This window comes from Sinocyclocheilus rhinocerous, unplaced genomic scaffold, assembly GCF_001515625.1.
Source record: "Sinocyclocheilus rhinocerous isolate Xijiao unplaced genomic scaffold, SAMN03320098_v1.1 scaffold85, whole genome shotgun sequence".
Classification (NCBI taxonomy): Eukaryota; Metazoa; Chordata; class Actinopteri; order Cypriniformes; family Cyprinidae; genus Sinocyclocheilus; species Sinocyclocheilus rhinocerous.
The window spans coordinates 383542-404851 of NW_015649998.1; the positions used below are offsets into that span (position 1 = coordinate 383542).

Genomic DNA, 21310 nt, shown 5'->3' on the forward strand with positions numbered 1-21310 from the left:
ATGATTAAAGAGACAAGAGAACAGCCAGTAAAAATAAGAACAAATACACCAATTACAAGCATAGATAAATACAAAAGAATATGTTACAAATAAAATAAGGCTGGTAGTATTCAAATACAGAAATGTAATTAGGGAAAATAACACTGCAGAGGGTTCACTGCATAAATTAAATATAGCTTTTTATCACAGCTGTTTTGTTGTTTGATGATAATTAATGACAGCAGCAGTATTTATAGGCCGCTGTGCCTTTAAGACCTGATGCACGGATCCGATATAATGATACACATCACATCCGATTTCTTTCTCAGCTGTTTTCATTCACTTGAGACAGAACTGACTGCGTTTACCTGAATGATTGTCGAGATGATTATTCTGTCATAATTTTATGTGTCTGTTCAGAGGATTCAGCTCGGTGCTCGCGAGCCGTCTGAAACGCCTGTGTGGGGCTGTGCGCGAAGAGAACAGCGCCCGAGTAATCGAGTTCCCTTTCGCCTTTTCTCTCTGGAATTGTTTAAAATTTGCGTGCTTGTGTAAATACGAACAAATGATAAACTTATACTCTTATGGTTACATTTTGCAATTAATCCGCGGACCACGTGCGTGCCGAACCGTGGGGCTTGGTCCGTACGGATCACGGATCAACTACGATCCGTTTAACCACTACTCCCTTCTGGTTGTTCTTGATCGAGGCTCAGTTTGTAGTTATAAGTTAAGTCTCACGGGAGGCAATTGTAACAATAAAATCAAAACTAACAAAGCAAGTGCAAGCATTCTAATATTAAAGCATATATGGCGTGAACATTAAAACAAGCAAATAACATAACATTGAAAGAGGTAAATAGCAATATCAGTATTTAAAACAGTTCTTATATTCTAGATGTGCTAATACCCATCCTGACTGAAACTTTACTGTCATCTAATGGACTGCACAATGTCATGTGCATATTTCTAATAATTTCTTTGAAGATCTGTTCACAAGATATCAGACGATATTTTAAGAGACATGCATTGTAATCAATACAAATTTCATTATTGTGATTTTTTTTTTATTAACCTGGTAATGATTATATAAATTGTTTTTAAAGGTCAGTTCTTAGATCTTTATGTGGGTCACCTTTTTTGTCAGCTAAACCCCTTACCCTCTTAATAATAAAGGTTCTTTATTGGCATCTATGGTTCAAAACATTTAACATTCATGGAACCTTTTCATGCACAAAAGTTTTTTTAAATATATATATATATATATAGTGGAAGAAGGTTCTTTAGATTATTAAAATTTTATTTACACTAAAACATAATGGTTTTTTGAAGAGCTGTTCACTGAAGGTTCTGAAAGACTAAAGTGGTTCTTCTATGGCATCACTGCAAAAACCCGTTTTGGAACCATATTTACTTGGAAAAACCCTCTAAGATTTTAATTTATTATTTCAATAGCACATTTGGATGTTCAGGGTTCTGTATTGTCACTAGTGTTTAAGGAAATCCATCAAATTGAATATAATAATATTAATAATAAACTCTATGCAAAAAAAATTAACACAGAAGTATATTACAGTTATAAATCAATTGTACTGTAAAATTAAAATGAATATTTGATGATAATTATAATTGTATTTTACAATGAAATTTAAGTAATATTTATGTATTAAATTCATCACTTTCAAACATTCAAACCATTCAGCTTTTTGTGAAATACTGGTGAAATATTGTAAATATATGTCAACAAAAATGTTGAAAACGTACAGTGGGTACGGAAAGTATTCAGACCCCCTTAAATTTTTCACTCTTTGTTATATTGCAGCCATTTGCTAAAATCATTTAAGTTAATTTTTTTTCCTCATTAATGTACACACAGCACCCCATATTGACAGAAAAACACAGAATTGTTGACATTTTTGCAAATTTATTAAAAAAGAAAAACTGAAAAATGCTCAGTATTTAGTAGAAGCACCCATTTGATCTAATACAGCCATGAGTCTTATTGGGAAAGATGCAACAAGTTTTTCACACATGGATTTGGGGATCCTCTGCCATTCCCTCTTGCAGCTGTGTGTACATTAATGAGGAAAAAAAATTAACTTAAATGATTTTAGCAAATGGCTGCAATATAACAAAGAGTGAAAAATTTAAGGGGGTCTGAATACTTTCCGTACCCACTGTATGTGGATTGGGACAGCAGTGTTGGGGGTAACGCCAGTCACTTTGTTTCCCATGTATTGACCGACAGCTCTCATATTGCCATGTTAAGAGAAATCGGGAGTAAGTGCAGAGGCGTTGTGTGCGCTGTGTGAACATGATGCTTACTGTAGTTCTAGACTACATTATATGAACATGTATTTACTCTCACCTGCACAAAAACAGATTCAGTATTCCACAAAATGAATAAAAACAGTCAGATGCAAACTCAGAATATTATACAAACCTGCAAAAATTAAATATGAGACAAATATAATTTATGTATTTAATCCCATTTTATTAACCAATGTCTTTGTTACTGACTTTGCCACTAAGCAAAAATTACACATTTGTGTTTCATTTTTGTTATTGCTGAATAGTGTTGAACTTTCTTCTTCTGCATCATACTCTTAATGCACTTTGTTTGAGCTGTGCCCTATACTGTACAGACATGAATTTACATTTCCTTCAGCCTGAGGCGTATTCATTTCACTTTTGGTGTGAAAGGGCTTTTGCATTTGTAAAAGAAGACAAAAACAAGCAAGCAAGCCTTGCACAGATTTAAAAATTAAGTCAAAAGTACACTATCTTATATCGTGGTTTTAATTTTATTTCGAATAATTAATTATGCAGGATTATTTATCTATTTTAAATTTTAAATTCGATTTGAATAGCCTATCAGCTTTTCATCTGTAGCTCAAACAGTACCAATGCCAAGGCCATAGTTTGAATTCCCAAGAACAGTATGAACTGATAAAATGTGCAAGTTGAAAGCAATATTATTCGCTTGGGATGCGTAAATGTTCATGTTAAAAAAAAAAAACTTGCCAACTCCTGCATGCGTTTCGGAAACCTACATTACGGTATTCAAATTTTCTTCTACTGCGCGCGTAATCCTGACACACCGGTAATGACAGAAGAGGGAAACCAGCGCCCGCATAATTCGATTGGCCGATTCGGCTTGAATAGAGTTGACATGACGTCATCGTGAATATAGCGGTGTAGCAGAGCGTGTTCGCCCATACTGTAATTCACACAGCGCACGCGACGACGCTCCCTTCGCTCCATCCTCAAACACTGCAGTCATGGTAAGTACATTATCATAGCCAGCATCTTTCATTTTCACTATAATGCAGGTAATGCCTATTAATCATACAGCCAGTAGGTTTACCGATGTGACCGTTAGATAACGTTGATCAATCAACAAGGTATAAGCCATCAAGCTCTGCTGTCAGTCCCAATATCTCATGCGTTCAATATTCAAATGTGCTTTAGTCTGCACTGAGTGTTTAATTTTGTAGGATAATCTTAGTGTCCTTTATTGGAATATCAAACCAATGCATCTTCTGTTTTAACGCTGATCTTCTCTATCGCCCTCATTATCCTGGCATGGACAGTCTGACTTCACTGAAGATCAGATTTGTGGTGAGTAATAAATGTTGACTATTTAATTGTTATAATGCTATGAATTCGTCGAGTTTATATAGTTGCGTTTGTGTTGATGCAAAATAAACGTAGGCCCATACATCAGTTGCACTGGCTGACAGATGTGCAGTTAATGCTTAGTTCTCAGAAGAACACACGATATGGTGTGTGCATGCTGTGCTGTGCTGTACCTAATGTTCAAATGTAACGCATAAAAATAGACAGGAGGTTTCTTTTATGTATCAGTTTCTAGTGCTGAAACGCTGAGGTTTAAGTGCAGGCAGTTTCCAGATGCGTCGCGTTTGAAAACACCGGAAGCTGTTGCAGTGGAATGTGTAGCTAGAGACATAGCTAAGGAACATGAAAATTGTTTGGATGTGAATTCAAGAAAATAGTAATAGAATATGATTTTTTATTTTTTAAATAAATTTTTTTTTTTACATTTGTTTTAAAATTAAACAAGCTGAAGTGACGTAGTATCATGGCGTACTTTTTCTGATGGTAGAAGCAGCACAAGCTTCTTTAGTGATCACAGAACAGTGCTGCGGATTTGATTCAACTCACTGACTCGAATCTTTTAAATCAGTTCACTGAAAATATTCGCTCACTGACCCCTTTGCAGGTTACATTGTTATGCCCGCAGATATGGTAAAATTATCTATGGTATTTTAGCCAGTACCTGGCGACATACAGTATATCTTTTGTGTTATGAGTGAGTCATTAAATCATTCACCCAACCGATTTGTAAACCTCTTTACCATATAGTTACAGTATTTTGATTATGAATAAATGAATGAATGAATGAATGCATGCATGGATAAACCATACACAATAAGATCAATAACATGCATTTATTATTAAATGAAATAGATTTCATTTCATTTTATTCATGAGTCGTTCATAAGCGAAACAAGTCATATTGCACTTTATTAAAATGTTTGTGTTTTCAAATCTACTGATAGACTTCAGAAATTTAGTGTTTAGGCATCATTCCTCCTCACAAGTAACACATCAAATTTATCACTCCTCTGTTATGAACTGCTGTGCTTGAATTTTATCAGGCTAAAAAAAACAACAATAACATCAAAGATGTTCAATTACATTTTACTTCACTAAATTGTGTATGTTCTTTGGTCTTTTAAACATTTTTTTAATTCTTTTGTTGGTCTGTTATGTAGTATTCCTCTTTGTTTATGAAAAACTCACACTAGACAGTAGAGTACATAGTGTATAGTGAGTCATTTGGGACACAACTAATATTCCTATTGATGTCGTGCTTGTTCTCTCTTCTGCCCATATATGGTTAATCACAGTAAGAGTGTGTGTGTGAAGTTTGACTCAGGGCGGCCCGGGAAGCATTGCATTCCTGTAAGCTGCTCTGCCAAGCACTATGATAGTGATCTCAAAGCCTCAAGCAAGAACAAATAGCCTAATGATTTTAGATCAAAATGTGCTTGTTGTTTTAGAATAAATCACAAGAATTTTTACTCATTGTCATTTTCATTTTCAGTCCACATAACTACAGATAATTTTCTACATCACCTGCCTAGAGCATTTAAGCATATTTTCTCTCACTAACAGAGTTTAAGGAGGCCTTCCTCCTGTTTGACCGAACAGGAGATGGGAAGATCATGTACAGTCAGTGTGGGGATGTGATGCGTGCTCTGGGGCAAAACCCTGTCAATGCTGAGGTCCTCAAAGTCCTGGGCAACCCCAGTAATGAAGGTCTGGCCTTTCTTTTGCTGTTATGATTCAAGCATGCCTGGTCCTGTATGATTTGCTAAAAATGTGCATTTTTAGCAAGCAGGAAATCATTTTAAGTTACAATGTTTGAAAGCTTTGTCCTCTTCATTTAAAGGGATAGTTCACTCAAAAAGAAAAAAAGTCACCCTCATGTTTATTCACCCTCAGGTTGTTCCAAACCTGTATGACTCTGTCACTTCCCCTGATCACTAAGCTGTACTTGTTTACATTCTGTCAGACAAAAGCAGTTTCTCATTTAATCAGTCTAAATGCACTCAGACCCACTTCAAAAAGTCCCACTGATTTAATCTAGATATGTCTTTATTCTCCACACTTGTAATTATAAAGTGATTATTTTCTTCCTTAATTCCCAGTGGGTTAAGGTGAATAAAAGTAGTGATTTTTAATGTCCATTCTCTCAGATATGAACATGAAAATGCTGGACTTTGAGCAGTTCCTGCCCATGCTGCAAGCCATCGCTAAGAACAAGGATCAGGGTTCCTTTGAGGACTTCGTGGAGGGACTGCGGGTATTTGACAAAGAGGGAAATGGAACGGTGATGGGTGCCGAGCTTCGACATGTCCTTACTACACTGGGTAAAGAGTCACGGCCTCTTATAGAACGATTTTACAGTAGAGTACAATACTATCTTTCTTTGATTATTTTCAAGGTTTTTTCTACTTAGGAAGCATCTTAGGATGTTTTTTTCTGCTATTGTCACCTTTAACTGAGAATGCTACTCTTTCTAAAGCTGCTTTTATAAAGGGTAATTATTACGGAAATAATACGCTTTAAAAGAATTTGCTTAAGTACAATCTGAATGTAATGTTTTTAGACACTTAATTGGATTTTATTTAAATGAAAATGTATTATAGCTTAAATTTATATTAAGTGCAATTAGCTGAACTTTAGAGTGCTTTATTTGACCCACTTAAGTAGGTGTTATTACTTCTATTGTCTTTAAAACATGGTTAATGTGTGCTGCTGAATGTACTGACAAGCATTTATGGTAAACTAAAATATGTCATTTCTGTTGAAACATTTGTAATGATGAAGTTGCAAATTAGTACATTTAAAATATATTAACTTAAAATGTAGTACAGAATAAAACACTACAGTTAAAATTATGAAGTACTTTACATGTACTTTAGTATGTTAGTCAACATATCAAATAAGTGTACTTCTGTAATTCTTGATTTAAAATGTACCTTAATTTGACATTATTAAAAGCATACTTAAGTGTTAAAGATTTGAAGTATACTTAAGTGGCCTTTTATTTCATTAACATTATATTATCTGTAAGTACTTTTTTGTAATATATTTTTAAGTGCACATTCAATACAATTAAGCACACTTTGTTTTCGTTACTAAAAATATACTCACTCAAGTCTGATTTGGTGCGTTTTTAGTGCTTTTAACTAACAAGTAAAATATTTAGAAATTAAACCCACAGATATTTTTAAATCCTAAAATTGAATTTGTATCAAATGAAACTTTTTGTTGGATAAAATATCAGTCCTTTCAATCCCAGAGAGATTGACCACCAACAAAGAACTAAAAGCACCTTGCGGTTGTTTTCATTAGAATTTAATGCATTTTGCCCGTGTTTTACGATAGGTGAGAAGATGACAGAGGAAGAGGTGGAGACGCTCTTGGCAGGACATGAGGACGCTAATGGGTGCATCAATTATGAAGGTACAACAATCACATATGGGCCTTTTTTCTTCTCTGAACATCAAGACTACAGTAGAAGTTTTGAAGTCCGTATGTAATCCATTTGCATTTCCTTCCGACAGCATTTGTGCGCCACATTATGGCTGGTTGAGGAGAGGGTACGGATGGTCCTCAGTTTGTTTTTACTCATTCTTGACTCCTTCAGCTCCCTCTCTACTGCGTCCCCTGGCTGTAGCGTAGCATGTAGCATTTCTGCATGTGCATAGGCGTCTCCTGAATCCCACTGTTGCCATAATGATGCTAAATTTGCTGGTCACCCTGATGTCAACTTCCCCCGAAACAACCCATTACCCTTTATTCTAAAATACAGTGTTATAACTTCAATATTGTATATTCTCATCCCTTTTGCTTGCATTAGTTCTAATAGGCCACATACACACTGCAGCAAAAAACAGTTATCAATCCACTTAATATGCTCTGTACAAAGATCTTGGTCATTTACGTGAATGATAACTAATTCATTTCTGCTTTTAAATGTGATAGTCACTCCTAAATCTCTGCAGTGTGTATGCAGCCACAGAATATATGGCAGCTGATGGTATTGTGAAAGAAAAATTACTGTTAGCAATAGCATCATATTAAAGGTTAAAATGGTGCTAGTGTAGTAGATTTGGGCTTAATAGTTAAAAATACAAATTTTTCGATTTTAGTCAATTTCTCAATTTGAGAATCAATCTTTTAGTCAATGCTGTTTTTAGTTGATGTGTGAACATATCATCTACTGTGGAAAGATATCAATAAAACAGCTTGTAAACAATATGTAATGTAATGTTACATTTGTCTCTGAAAAGCCATTTGACCATTGATCAAGTTATTGACCTTTAATAGTAATGTACCAACTGACAGGCTTCCCTGTATAGCTTACAGCATTAGTTATGAAAGGTGTTTTTCTTGAGGAAAAATTGACATGCACTGTACCTGATATACCCAAATGAATCAACATCAAATTGAATTTATTCAAGACTGTTATTAAATCAAATTGCAAGCTTGTGAGTCATAATCGTAATCAAATCGTGGAAATTGTGTAAACACCCAGCCCTATCCTTTATTTTTGAAATTCTGCTGTTACCTTAGGAGGCTTTGTAAAGAGGTGTATTGTTAATTCTAGTTTCCAGTCCTGTCACATTGCTGTTCCTGCTTTCTATCTCTTTTGTACTTGTGTATTTATTTGTTCTCCACATGCCTATGTAAGGTATGCTAACTCATTCAAATTTCCTTTAGGCCTGGACAATCTCTTTTTCCTCCCCTTTTCATTCAAATCATCCCAGGGCTTCTGCATTTCACCTCCTGTTGTTGCCAGGAAATGTTACTGAACTACAAATGCAGTCTGTTGTTTTAGTGCGATCTGTGGCTGTTTATGGATCTGGAATTTCTAGAACTTAATGTGTTGTGTCCATGGCAACATTTGCTGATCTACTGGGTCGAATTTTCTTGGATCACTGCCTCATACTACTTTTTTTTTCTCTCTTTTACAGAACTCGTAAGGATGGTCATGAGCGGTTGAAGAGTTCAGACACGTTTATTTCATTTTTGTCCGTCAGGCCCACCATTTATGTGATTCTTCATTTCCATATTAGCTTTTTTAATTATTTGATCTTTTTTTCCCCTTAAGTGCCTTTTATCATGTTTTTGGAGAATTATGGCTCAATTCATTCCAAAAACGTCCACTGGTGTTCATAGGTTTGCTTGAATACCTTTCAGCCATTACATTCATTCCATCAGTTATTGTATTCAGCCCCTATTCGTCTTAAACTGTGAGGGACATTTTGATTGGCTCTTACTGTAGTTTTAAAAAAAAAAATTAACCTATTGTCTAAATGTTTGTTAGTCATTTGACATCCCTCTGTATTGTCTGCTGTGCATCATAATAAATATTCAGAATGATCTTTGATTTTGTTGATTTGTCTTTATGTCAGAGCTGTGAGTGTGGGTGTATGTGTGGGAGAGTATGGGTTGCCTTGTAGGGCATTGTTGTACCAATCATTTCCATTTTAGTATAGTTAACTCTCTCCCAATAAACATAATACAAGACCATACCAATTTAGGAGTATGTGAAGGTGCTTGAATGTGTTGGCTGGGGAACCTGGTGCTGCCAATATGTTTTAGTGGTCCTGTGTTTACCTTATAAGACAAGTGGACTCGCTAAAAAAAAACTAAAGAAAAGGACTGTTTAGACTTCAGTGGTATGTATAATAACACCTTGTGATTCTAACAATATAGTCATCTGTCGTTATTGTTAAGACCTGTTCATACCATACCATATAATGATAATATGGAAGCCTGTTTCAGCCACAACTCAGAATTCTGACATTTTCTCGCAATTCTAAATTTACATGTAACAATTCTTAGTTTTTACACAATGTAATTCTGACATTTTTTCACAGAATTAAGAGTTTACATCTCACAATTCTGACTTGTTTCTCACAAATGCGAGTTTATATCTTGCAATTCTGAGAAAAAAGTCAGATGTGAGATAAAAGGTTGATAAACCATGATGATTGATGATAGATGATAAAATCATTGACAACCAATCAGAACGATCTTGAGCCTTTAAAGCAGCAGTTGAAACGGCAAATAATAATAATAACTTTTAACATGTGCTAGTGTGGATGCTAATATAGTTTTATCATGTGCTGGTGTGGATGCTAATATAGTTAGTATAATATCAGTGGTGGCCAAAATTATTAGAACACTTGGCATATTTAAGAGGTTTGAGTTGTTTTTGTTGAATTGGCCATTACAGTACCCATAAAACAAACTATTACCGGAACTATCTGCAATGGAAGGAATCTGCTGGAACATTGAAAATGATGGACTGTCACCCTCAAAGTCCGGACCTCAACCCCATCGAGCAAATTTGGGGCGAGTTGGAAAATAAACTGGACAGATCTATTGTACATTCAAAGGAAAGCCTTTGGCTTGAGTTGCAGAAGGCATGGGATAACATTAGTGTTGAAGTTCTCGGGAAATATATTGACACTGTGCCAGAGAGATGTGCTGCTGTAATTGCTGCAAAAGGTGGACATACCAAATAATATTAAAGTTAGAAGTGGATAAAAACAGTACGACTCACTTTATCTGTTATTTGTTGTGCTCAGAGCAGCCATCTGCATGTTTCATGAACATTATGAAATTAAATCATGTTTTGGAGGCAAAAAAAGTCAATGTTTTCAGATCTGTCAGGTGTTCTAATAATTTTGGGCACCACTGTATATTTTTTTAAAGTCTGAAAGATAAGTATTGCCAACTAGTGAATGAATGATAATACTGATTAAGATGTTATTTGCTGATAATTCTGCTTTCTGCCCTAGAATTATTTTTCCTCCAAGTTTAAATTGGGCACATATATGATAAACTTGAGAGCTTCTTTTTGTACAACTGAAATATTTTTTCAAATTTCTAGCATGATAAATCAGCTATTTTAATCAGCAATATAAGATAAGGCTTATATTCTGAGAACTCTTCACACAGCTCATATCACTGATGATGTCTTTTATTGTGCAGAACCATTCAGTATTTTTGAAACCAAAATCGATCCATTCGTAGTCAAACAGGTGCTAGACAGCTCCTGCTACATCTCCTCAAAGGACGAACTGAACATCTTCAAACATTCACACACATCTCAATGCAATGGTTACCAGCTTTCACCATAAAAAAAAAAGTATAAACAAAATGTAAAAATTAAAAAAACGACAACTACTTGTACCACTACAATGTAAAAGACAAAGACCAAAGAGCTGAGCAAACTGATCGAATGACATTTTCAACACTGGTTATGAGTCGTGCAAAACTGTGAGGTTGATGTGAATCTGTTCTGTCAGTAATACTGCATGTTGGACTACTGCATACGTGTGCATTCACATATACAGTATGTGTGAGGATGTAAACTGCAGGACTATCACAGCGGGAGTGTATGAGTTTGTCGATTCTGATATTGGCAGATTGTACATCCATCACTACTAGCATGAGTAGTCTGGAAACATGGCAAATTAATGTAGATTAAAATAAAAAACGTACATACAAAAAGATGTGTGGCAAATCAAAGAGTGCATGCACACCACACACACACACACACAAAGAGTCCAGCTTCATCGTATAAAACGACTGACACTTTCACATGAACATGTCAATAATACGACAACATCCACAGTCAGAAAGAGAAGGAAACATTACAGACATGTATAATATGATAACAGCATTACATCATTCGTAATAGTGTAAAGAAACATATAAAAATACAAAAATAGGACAGTTACAATATGAAGATATGAGATACACAGACCACAGCTGCAAACGTAACTTTAAAATCCCTTGTCTCTACTCAGGTAGTTGCCACTAATTTGTAAAACAAAACGTTTTTTTCATCATGTTGTACATACATTCTGTGGGTTTGGCCTGTTACTAAAACACACACACACACACACACACACACACACAGACAAAACACATTCTTTAACCCTTGTGTGTCCTTAAAGACATTTTTTTCTTTCATGTGATTTTTTGATCATTTTGGCTGTGTTAATGCAAACAGCATAAATGTTGAAATGTGTCAAAAATGTGTATTTTTATTGGAATTGTAGTATTTTACTCAAGGGATATAAATGAGTTACACTCAAGACCTAAAGGACATAAATGTCCCCATTGAAACCCATTAAAACAGCAATATTTAATCCCAGTGCCATTAAGCATAAAATTCTGGATTGTATTTTATTTCATTTTAGTTAAGGTTTATTTTATTTCAACTGATGAAAACATCTTTCAAATGGTTTTAGTTTTAGTAAACATAACAACCCTGATCCAATACTGTAATAATCAATATCATATGCTTAGTAAAATATATATTTTCCCTCATGAACGCCAGTGGCATTATGTAAACAAACTAGCATTCTAAGAGTTAAAATCCTGAAAATTACTACATTTTGGTAGTTATGATCAGGACAGATGCTGGAAAATGATCAATGTCAGTGAAAGCAAAACTAATATTACTATATAATATTTTTATGACCGTTTTTAACAAGGACATTTTTGTCCCCTGAGGACCTCTGTGTAGCTTTTTAAAATTGACACATCAGTTCTGGCATGAACACTGATTACTAAAATGTGCAATATGATCTTACTAAAATGATTGATTCAACTCTATTTGAGTTAAGGAACCAATATGATTCCTTGCTGCGTTTCCCATTATTTTTTCATTGTTGATTAATCATACACTCTAATATTTCAGTTTTCTCATAAGCATTGCAATAAGATGAGAATGAAATAACTACTTTCACCTGTTAGAAATGTAGAGTAACTTATGATATTTTGTGGCAATGACGTGCACACAGATTTCCAGGTTTACAGTACATGTTGTCAGAGACAAAGTAAACAGATTTAATACTATTTTGTTGTCTCTTTTTTTATCATGCTAAAATCTAATTGTACATAAAAACAGGCCAAACCACTGAAGCTTTCACACTGTCCCAAAAGCAAAACCGACATTCACACGCACGCATACAAAGTAATGATAACAAAGTCAAGTTTCTCTTCGGACTTACTCCAAATCGAGTGCTTCTACGAAACAAATACAAAGATTAAGTGATAAAAAGAATGTTGTTAAAAGAAAACATTAAGTCAGGGCTAATTTTGACTTTATGTTTCATCCCTCCGAAAAGTAAGATTCAGGAAACATTCTAAAAGTGCAATTTGTATGTTTGTTTCCATTTGAGTACCTAAAGTACACTGAGATGCTTCTGGAGTGCAGATCACAGGTATCTTGGATCCTGTGGTTCGGCTCAAAGTTAAGAGATGTTACTGAAAATGGAGGACGGACAAGGGTATACTGAGCCTTGTGCCTGGTACTTGGATGCAGGCTGTTTGGGTCAAGATTGCTTTTGTTGGGTATTAACAGGGATTTGGATTTAAGACCTTTCCAAAAGTCCAAACCTAAGGTCTTTTTTTTCTGTTTTATATGTCAGTCAGTTTAAAGGTTATCTGTGTTTAGCTTTAGCTATTTATTTTGAATCATGTCATGTTCAAGATACTGGCAAGAATTCATTTATATCATTTTCTCCCAAAAATGATGCAAGTGACAAAAACGAAGATATCGCTCTCTTTATCTCTGTATCTTTTGCTTTCTATCTAATCTCCTTCATTTTCTTCTCTGGAATCATTGATCCCCTTTAAATCTCACCATTTCTTTTACTGTGTTGGAGGCACAGGGGCGTTTGGATAGAGCGAATCCCCTGGTAGTTGAGTGCTGGATTCTGGAGTAAAAAAGATCAACCAAAAAAAATCTATTAGACAATTATACAATAGTTACATTACAAGTTATTATAAATACAAATAATATAAAATATGAATAAAAAAACTGTTGTGAGTCTGATTTTAGTAAACATTTCTAAACCAAAATACGATTTTTGAGCTATTTCAGTTCATGGCAAAATCATTCAATCACACTGAACTGTGACCAAATTTCGGATTTCATGATGATCATTCAGTAACTATTTAAATTGAATCATTGTAAGAGCAAATAGCCTACCTTTTTAAAAGATTTTCAGTCATTAATATTTTGAAAGAAATTTATACTTTAACTCAGCAAGTAAAAAGAGTTTTACAGTGTTGCAGAAAAGTTCTAATTTAAATAAATGCTATTCTTTTGAACTTTATTTTCATCAAAGAATCCTGAAAAAAAAAGTATCACAATTTCCACAAATTATTAAGCAGCCCAACTGTTTTCAACATTGATAATCAGTACCAAACAAACATAATAAAATTATTTCTGAAGGATCATGTGACACTGAAGACTGGAGTAATGACTGATGAAAATTCAGCTTTGCTATTACTGGAATAAATTACATAAAAAAGAGAAACAATATACAGAGCTGGGTAGATTATTTACAAAATGTAATCAGTTACTGATTCCAAATTACATGACAAACATTGTAGTTAGTAACGTAATCCAATACATTACACATTTTAGGTAATATAATCAGACTATTTTTTTGATTACTGTTAGATTACTTTTGACCTAACTTATTTATCACATTGATTTAAATCGGATAATCTTGCACCACACTGATATAAAAATGCAAAGAAAAGTGTATTAAACATTACATTATGTCAAAGTTACCCACACTGGGGTTCGTAAAGGAACTGTACCTACTGGACAGGTACTTAGTGTGTTTACATGTGAATATTTCTATGTCATTACCATGCGCTGATCCAGTCTGTGCGTTGGTGGGGGGAGAACTGTGAGATGCAGGTGGAGGAGCTTCACTGTGGGCATTAGGGGAGCTCACGGAGGCGGGGCTTTGTGTTGTGGGCGGGGCAGAGGCGTTAGTGACAGGCTGGTGGGGTACAGATGGAGTACTGCCAGACTGATTCGCAGGCTGGTTGCTATGGTGCTGGTGTTGGATCTGCTGGAAGTGTTGCTGTCGGGCTCTCATCTCCGCATACTTCAACTGCTCCATATGAAACGACTGACGATCAGCAAGAAGCTGCTGCCTCTGATACTCCAGCTACAAACACAATATACATGTATGCAGATTCATTTTCAGGTAAAGGAACAGTTTCCCTAAAAATATTCAGATTTTCAGTGAATAATGACTTTTGACAGATTTCTGTCTGTTCCTCAAAAAATATCATATTGGTTTTGGATGTGCAAAAAATCAACGTAATCAGCGTTGTTTACATTCATGCGTAAACAATGCGCACGCTTTATCCTGAACGTAAACAATGCTGATTACGTTGATTACGTTCTGGGGTACTCTCCAAAATGGTGGAAGACGGTAACTCAGGGAGAAGAATTGTTGAATAAATTATGTTGTTATTGTTTTCTTTGCACACAAAAAGTATTCTCTTAGCTTCGTAAAATTACGGTTGAACTACTGATGTCACATGAACTATTTTACCGATGTTCTTGCTACGTTACTGGGCTTGGGAACATTGCAGTTGCATTGCTGTCTACGGAGGGTCAGAGAGCTCTTGGATTTCTCAATTTGTGTTCTGAAGATGAACGGAGGTCTTACGGGTTTGGAACGACATGAGGGTGAGTAATTAATGGCAGAATTTTCATTTTTGGGTGAACTAACCCTTTAATATTTTTTTCTTATTTTTTGTAAAAAATATCAAATCATCATTAAAACAAGATTAATTTTATTTAAAAATGAAAATAAAGTTTTTCAGATAATATTTTCGGTTTGTTTTTCTTAAACCTCTGTCTCAAATTTTCAAATATAAATCTATATTTTAAAATAAAGGTTAATGCTTAAAAAGTGTAAAATACAAATAAATGTAATTCTTTAACAATGATTAGATAACAAATACTAAAGTATTCTAATTCTTGTTTTAAGAATGTTTCAACTTTTACTGGAAATATTTTAAGAAAATTATTTTTTTCAAGTGCATGATAGAAATAAAATCATACAGGTTTTGATCGAAATTACTGTGAATTGTTCTTTTAGGCAACAGATTGATTTAAAATAGTTTTAATAGTTAAAAATGTTGCCTTACTGCCTCTCTCTCTCTGTCCATGATGGTTTCCAGCTCTTCAAAGTGTCTGAGTTTGATCTCCAGTTTCTTCATCTGGGTCTCTACCAGCAGAGCCACCAGAGACTTGATCTTCCTTTCCTCTACTGCTGCCAAGTGCTAAAAGGAAAGAATACAGCGTTCAGTGTTTAATTTGCAGGAAAGTGGTTTGTTTTTTCACCATGATGTCACCTTTCCACACACCTTAGCTTTCACGGCAGCAGCAGCGAGTGCAGAAGCAGCGGCGGAGGCCAAGTTTCCCTCTCCTACATCTCTCTCCACCTTTGCTTTCTTCTCTCCCTCACTCTCTTCATCCCTCTGACCCTCTTCTGATCCCTCCTTCCGTTCTTTCTCCTTCTCGCCATCGGCTGCAGAGATTGCAAAGAGTTCAAGTAAGTCATTTTACCTCTGCATTTTGTAACTTTAACTGCTTATGAAAATAACACACATAGTGGCAGATGTTTTTTTGTACTGCAGTTTCACAAATAATGCATTAGTATATCTTTGCATTTAAAATGATAATATAAATAATAATAAAAGCAATATATTGTTTTAGATTTATGTAACACATGCATTTTATTGCTGTAACACACCCATTTCTGAGTCTGTTTTCTCCGTCTCTCTTTCTGTCTCCCCTTCTCTCACTCTCTCTTCCTCTTTCTTGCCGTTCTCTCTTTGTTTTTCTTCCTCCTCACTGGCTCCATCTTTGCTCTCCTAAAATTTCACAGAAATAGGAGTTTTGCATGTGTTAATATTAGTAAAATATTATAAATCTCCTCAAAATATTAAACAGCACAACTGTTTTCAACATTTATAATAATAAGAAATGTTTCCTGGACACCAAATCAGCATATTACAATGATTTCTGAAGGATCATGTGATACTGAAGACTGTAGTAATGGCTGCTGTAATGTTTTAAATTGTAATAATATTTAACAATATTACTGATTTTACTGTATTTTTATCAAATAAATGCAGCCTTCTTCCAAAAACATTTGAACATCCAACCACATCTTTTCAATGGTAGTATATGTAATGCATACAAAATCCTAAAACATTCTATTTACTTCTCGGTTTTAAGATTTTAATTCCATATTTTCAATGCAATCTAGACTTTTGGAGTCCACTATATAGGCTATGTTTTATTTGTTTTGCGTAGTTACCTTATTGTCTCTTTTATCTTGGCTAGATTGACCATCACTGCTCTTATTCTCTTCACTTCCATCCTCAGCTGAAAACAAACATACACAGTTATTTCCTTTCTCACTATGCTCCAAAAAGCATCAAACAAGTAAAAATGTTTGTTCACTTACAGGGTTTGTCAGCATCTTCAAGGCCGGTTCCTGCGATGCCGCTGCCCTCCAGGCCATAGAGAGGGTCTGGCCTCCCACTTGCTCTGGCCGCATCCTCCACTCGACGCACATGAGCCTCCACCAACGCAGCCGGGACCTCCTCCTTCATTCGAGAAAACTCCTCTGAGAAAGAAAAGAAATATGTTCATGTAAAAAAATATTTTTATAATTTTTAATATATATATAAAATATAATTTTTGGAGATTGTCAGCCTCCATTTCTTACTCACAATTGTTGTAAAAAGAAGAAAATTTCATACAGGTACAGTCATTTTGAGAGTAATTAGATGCTGACATTTATTTGTGTGTGAACTATCATTTTTAATATCGTAACTTCTCACCAAGTGCAGATTTTGCTGCAGCGGAAGCCACTCGAGGGTCAACCACAGAGGCCAGGAATGCCACAGTACTCATGACAGGATTCCCCGCCTGACTGAATGGAACTGGCTGATGGGCCAGCGGGCCCAGGGAGGAAGAGCTGTCCTCCAGGTAGGGGTCTTCGATCGGTAGACGCAGGAAGTGGAGGATGCACTCATCCTGGGTGCGGCTTCCCACGTGCTCCGATACTTTATTCCAGTCATCTTTATACATCTCTAGACCCTTAGAACAAATAGGAATCGTTAAGTCAAGTTTACATTACTGTTCAAAAGTTTGAGGTCAGTAAGACTTTTTTTTAATTACTACTTTTCAGGGACTAAACGGATCAAAAAAGTGACAATAAAGACTTGTTACATTGTTATTATATTTCATAAAATTCAAATTCAAAACTTTCTATTTATCAAAGAATCCTAAAAAATGTAACGCAGTTTCCACAGAAATACTAAGCTGTTGTAAAATATAATAACTATTAATAAATGTTTCTTGAGCACCAAATCAGCATATTAAAATGATTTCTGAAGAATCATGTGACACTGAAGACTGGAGTAATGGCTGCTGAAATGTAGCTTTGCCATCACAGGAATAAATTACATTTTAAAATATAATAACACAGAAACATTATTTTAATTTGTAATATTACAGTTTTACTGTATTTTTGATCAAATGATTGTAGCGTTAGTGAGCATAAAAGACCTCTTTCAAAAAAATGACCCCAAACTTTTGAAAAGTAGTGTAAATCATATTTCAAAATGGTAATAAATAAAAAAAAATGCAAAACTCATTTTATATGTATATATTACCTCTAGCAGTAGCAGCGTCTCCTGGTCTGTCCATTCCCGAGTGGCACTGGCAGCATTTTTAGTCTGTGGAAAGACACAAGAAAGTCCTTCATTTCTCTCATAGTGCTTAGAATCATCTTCATACTTCATATTTCAAAATATTATCATATTCTCTCTGCCCTATATGTGATGGGCGGCTCTTACTTTAGCTGGGCCGCTCTTCTTACTGTACACATCTGTCCTCAACCCAAAGTTCTGCAAGTCAGCTGGTTTGTCCTTTACTTTGTCTGGGAATGACAGCATCTGTTGAGAGGATGAAGTCTAGAGGGAAGAACAACAAAGAGCTTAGATAACCAATGAACCAATGAACCAATGAAATGTTATTAACTCAGAATGCCATGAACTGAAATTTACTGAAATTCACTTTACGTTAAAATCACGGCTGTCAATGAAATTAAATGTTTCATTTAGCTTTTTTCCTAGTTAATATGTTAATGCCTTCGGCTCCTCTTGAAGGTATTGAGTTTGAAAATCTGTGTGATCACACCTGTGGCAGGAATAGATGCACTTTACCTGGGATGCTTTAGGCTGTAGTGGTACCAAACTTGATGGAGTATCTGCCAGCACATGAAAGTGTGAGGTGGGTGGAGGCCCCATGGGAGTGGGCCGACTCTCTGAATCCACCTGATAGTTAATCAAGCCCCACTGTTCCAGGAATGCATGTACCCTTTTCACACACATAAAATGTCAAACTCAAAATGCATCAAAGTTGAAAAGACATATATAACATAAACATATAGGCATTTTTGTTTTTCCCCAGACCTCATAATGGCACAAACATCTCCAGCCAGGTTCCTACGGCAGGCTGTGGAGGTCAAATACTCCTGTGGGTTCAGTCTGTATGTGTCGATCATGAAGTTACGGTATGCCAGATAACTGTAACACAGCAAAGTGTAAAGAAGAAACAGGGTTAGTAAAGCTGATCACTGAAGGTCAGAAGACATATTTAAGTTCAAATCAGTCTTTGTGTGAATGTTCACCAACAGATATTCTTACATTTCAGGAGTCTTTGACTTGTTTTTCCCATTGAAAAACTCAGGCAGTGCCCTGCGCTCTATAGCATGGACACTAAGAGAGACAGAAACAGACTGTGTTGTGACTCTAGATTTTTCTCTCATGAGAAAACATTCACTTCCTATTTAATGGTTGATTCTTGATCAGAATAAGTTTTAAAGTTGTGTGTAGTCACAGTACCTGTTATAGTCAAACCAAGCAGCATAGCTAGGGATAATGATATGATGGGTCTGTTCAGTGACATTATCCTCATGAAGGTCCGAACCCTTCACCGGCTCTCCTTTCACACTCGGAGAACCTTCTTCTTCTTCCTAGAAACACACAAACACATAGCTTTTTAGTATATATGTATATATGTACATATATATGTATATTTAGCAATTTAAATATAGAAAATATTGTACTATTTTAAGGTCACCAATCAAATCATGGCATTAAATCATGAGTTAATGCAACTTGAAATACTAAAAAATGTCTAAACATTTTTTTTAATTCATATTTTCTTTCCCAATTTTTAAGATACTATAATTTGTGTAAATATTAAAAATAATAAAAAAAATTGATAATTAATTAATTAAATAATAATAAATTAACACATGTATCTTAATGTATTATTTAAATTAATGTAAATACATTAAAATCTCATTAAATGAAAATTAGAAGCATGATTATTATTTGGTCTCAAATCCAGCAGCATATATAAAACTAAACATACAGAAATGTGAAACTTGTGAGCAGAAATACTGTGAAATGTGGTTTGTATAATTGCTGCTATACCTTCCCTACAGTCTCCATTGATTCATCCTCTTGCTCATCTAGAAGTGAAAGCAGAAAAAACAGAGTTAATTTGCACATATACTTATACTTTATGGTACAAGAAAAAAACAGTGTTAATTAGCTCAGAAAGATGAAGTATGCGTTTTTTATGTTAAAATACTTCCTCCTATCGCTGCTCTTCTGTGCACAGACAGCTGTAAGTACCCGTTCATAGGCTGATATCCCTGTTTGGTGACATCCTCTGTTTTTGCAATTCCACTTGATGCCATTAATGGCACAGAAAAGCACACACTTCACCTTTCGGTTAGTTTGAGTGGGCAGGTGTGTTAGAGACAGATGCTACTGTAGACACATACCCAGGTCAGTCATAGTGCCTCCTTTCACTGGAGTAGAATCTGAGTCCTTCTTAGTCACTACACACACAAATATCAAGATTACACACAATCTAGACTAACTCGTTAGGAAAAACCAGTGTGTGTGAATGTACCTGTTTTAGGTAGTGTTGCTTCCTCCACTGCAGGCACAGGTGAGGGTTCATCTAAATCTTTTGTCAAATCTTCCTGTTCTTCCTCTCTCTGTCCTCGTTTGGACTTAGTGTAGGGAGTAGTGGGCCTGAAAACACACAGAGGTCCATACAAAGACACAGAAAGAGGTTCACATTTAAAATTAAAAAATATAAATATTTTCATAAATTCTCTAAAACAAATGCCACCGTTTCCAGTAATAAAAATACCCTTTCTTGGTGTTTTTCTTCTTGCTCTCTTGTGGTGGAGGGGTAGGAGATGGAGACGGGGAGCGCTTCCTTTTTTTGGCACTGCTGGGTTTTTTATCCCTCCTTTCATCTGGAGCGCTCACTTCATCTGTGAGAGTCTTTGCTGAAATTCTCTTCCTCCTCGGTCCTCCTTCTCCCACCTCATAGTCTTCCTCATTCATCCACTCGTTAAACTGATCTAGGTCCAGAATCCACTTGGCATGGACCTACACATACAAACACTTACAGTCAGGTGATAAATGGATGAATTTCTCAGATAACCATTTGCTAATTTAATTAAAAAAAAAAAAAAAAAATATTGTAAAAAAAAAAAAAACCTAAAAGACAGAGAGAGCATGTGCAAGACAAAAGAGACAAAGAAGAAGAGAGGTAAAGGCTCGGAGACAGATGGAGAGAGGTAAGGGGGGGTTTCTAACCTTCCTGGGTTTCTCAGCAGTGGGCGGATCCTCCACAGCAGCCTCCACCTCACTGGCTGAGATCCATGTGTCATAACTGCATCATGAACACAACATATTAATCCTGCAATAACATACACACCTGAACTCTGTGTGTGTGTGTGTGTGTGTGTGTGCGAGCTCACCTATCAGGCCAATA

The 21310-nt window shown here is 35.4% G+C and overlaps 2 protein-coding genes across 4 annotated transcripts in view; one reads left to right on the top strand and one right to left on the bottom strand.

Annotated features, from left to right (window-relative positions):
* The first annotated feature begins 3158 nt into the window (after positions 1–3158).
* Positions 3159–8720, top strand: myl6 (myosin, light chain 6, alkali, smooth muscle and non-muscle). 2 transcript variants are annotated; one of them, XM_016515961.1, is made up of 7 exons: positions 3159–3263; positions 3573–3600; positions 5182–5325; positions 5766–5939; positions 6961–7038; positions 7140–7175; positions 8553–8720. In XM_016515961.1, exons 1-6 carry the CDS (start codon positions 3261–3263, stop codon positions 7166–7168), a joined length of 456 nt encoding a protein of 151 aa, XP_016371447.1. In that variant the 5' UTR covers positions 3159–3260; the 3' UTR covers positions 7169–7175; positions 8553–8720. The 2 variants fall into 2 exon arrangements, with proteins under 2 accessions (XP_016371447.1, XP_016371446.1); XM_016515960.1 differs by lacking the exon at positions 7140–7175.
* Positions 8721–11873: 3153 nt separating this feature from the next.
* Positions 11874–21310, bottom strand: part of smarcc2 (SWI/SNF related BAF chromatin remodeling complex subunit C2) — a 13098-nt gene continuing 3661 nt past the window's right edge. The window contains exons 9-27 of one of the 2 annotated variants that reach the window (XM_016515963.1): positions 20678–20922; positions 20432–20556; positions 20301–20357; positions 19945–19982; positions 19348–19478; positions 19150–19221; positions 18916–19029; positions 18667–18820; positions 18298–18414; positions 18115–18177; positions 17278–17536; positions 16899–17060; positions 16749–16816; positions 16179–16299; positions 15790–15953; positions 15571–15705; positions 14270–14576; positions 13250–13322; positions 11874–12630 (exon numbers count right to left, since the gene is read on the bottom strand). In XM_016515963.1, the coding sequence (XP_016371449.1) occupies positions 13258–13322; positions 14270–14576; positions 15571–15705; positions 15790–15953; positions 16179–16299; positions 16749–16816; positions 16899–17060; positions 17278–17536; positions 18115–18177; positions 18298–18414; positions 18667–18820; positions 18916–19029; positions 19150–19221; positions 19348–19478; positions 19945–19982; positions 20301–20357; positions 20432–20556; positions 20678–20922 (2397 nt within the window). In that variant the 3' untranslated portion in view covers positions 11874–12630; positions 13250–13257. Of the gene's footprint in view, positions 13323–14269; positions 14577–15570; positions 15706–15789; positions 15954–16178; positions 16300–16748; positions 16817–16898; positions 17061–17277; positions 17537–18114; positions 18178–18297; positions 18415–18666; positions 18821–18915; positions 19030–19149; positions 19222–19347; positions 19479–19944; positions 19983–20300; positions 20358–20431; positions 20557–20677; positions 20923–21310 lie in introns of both variants that reach the window. The other variant, XM_016515962.1, reaches the window with a different exon arrangement.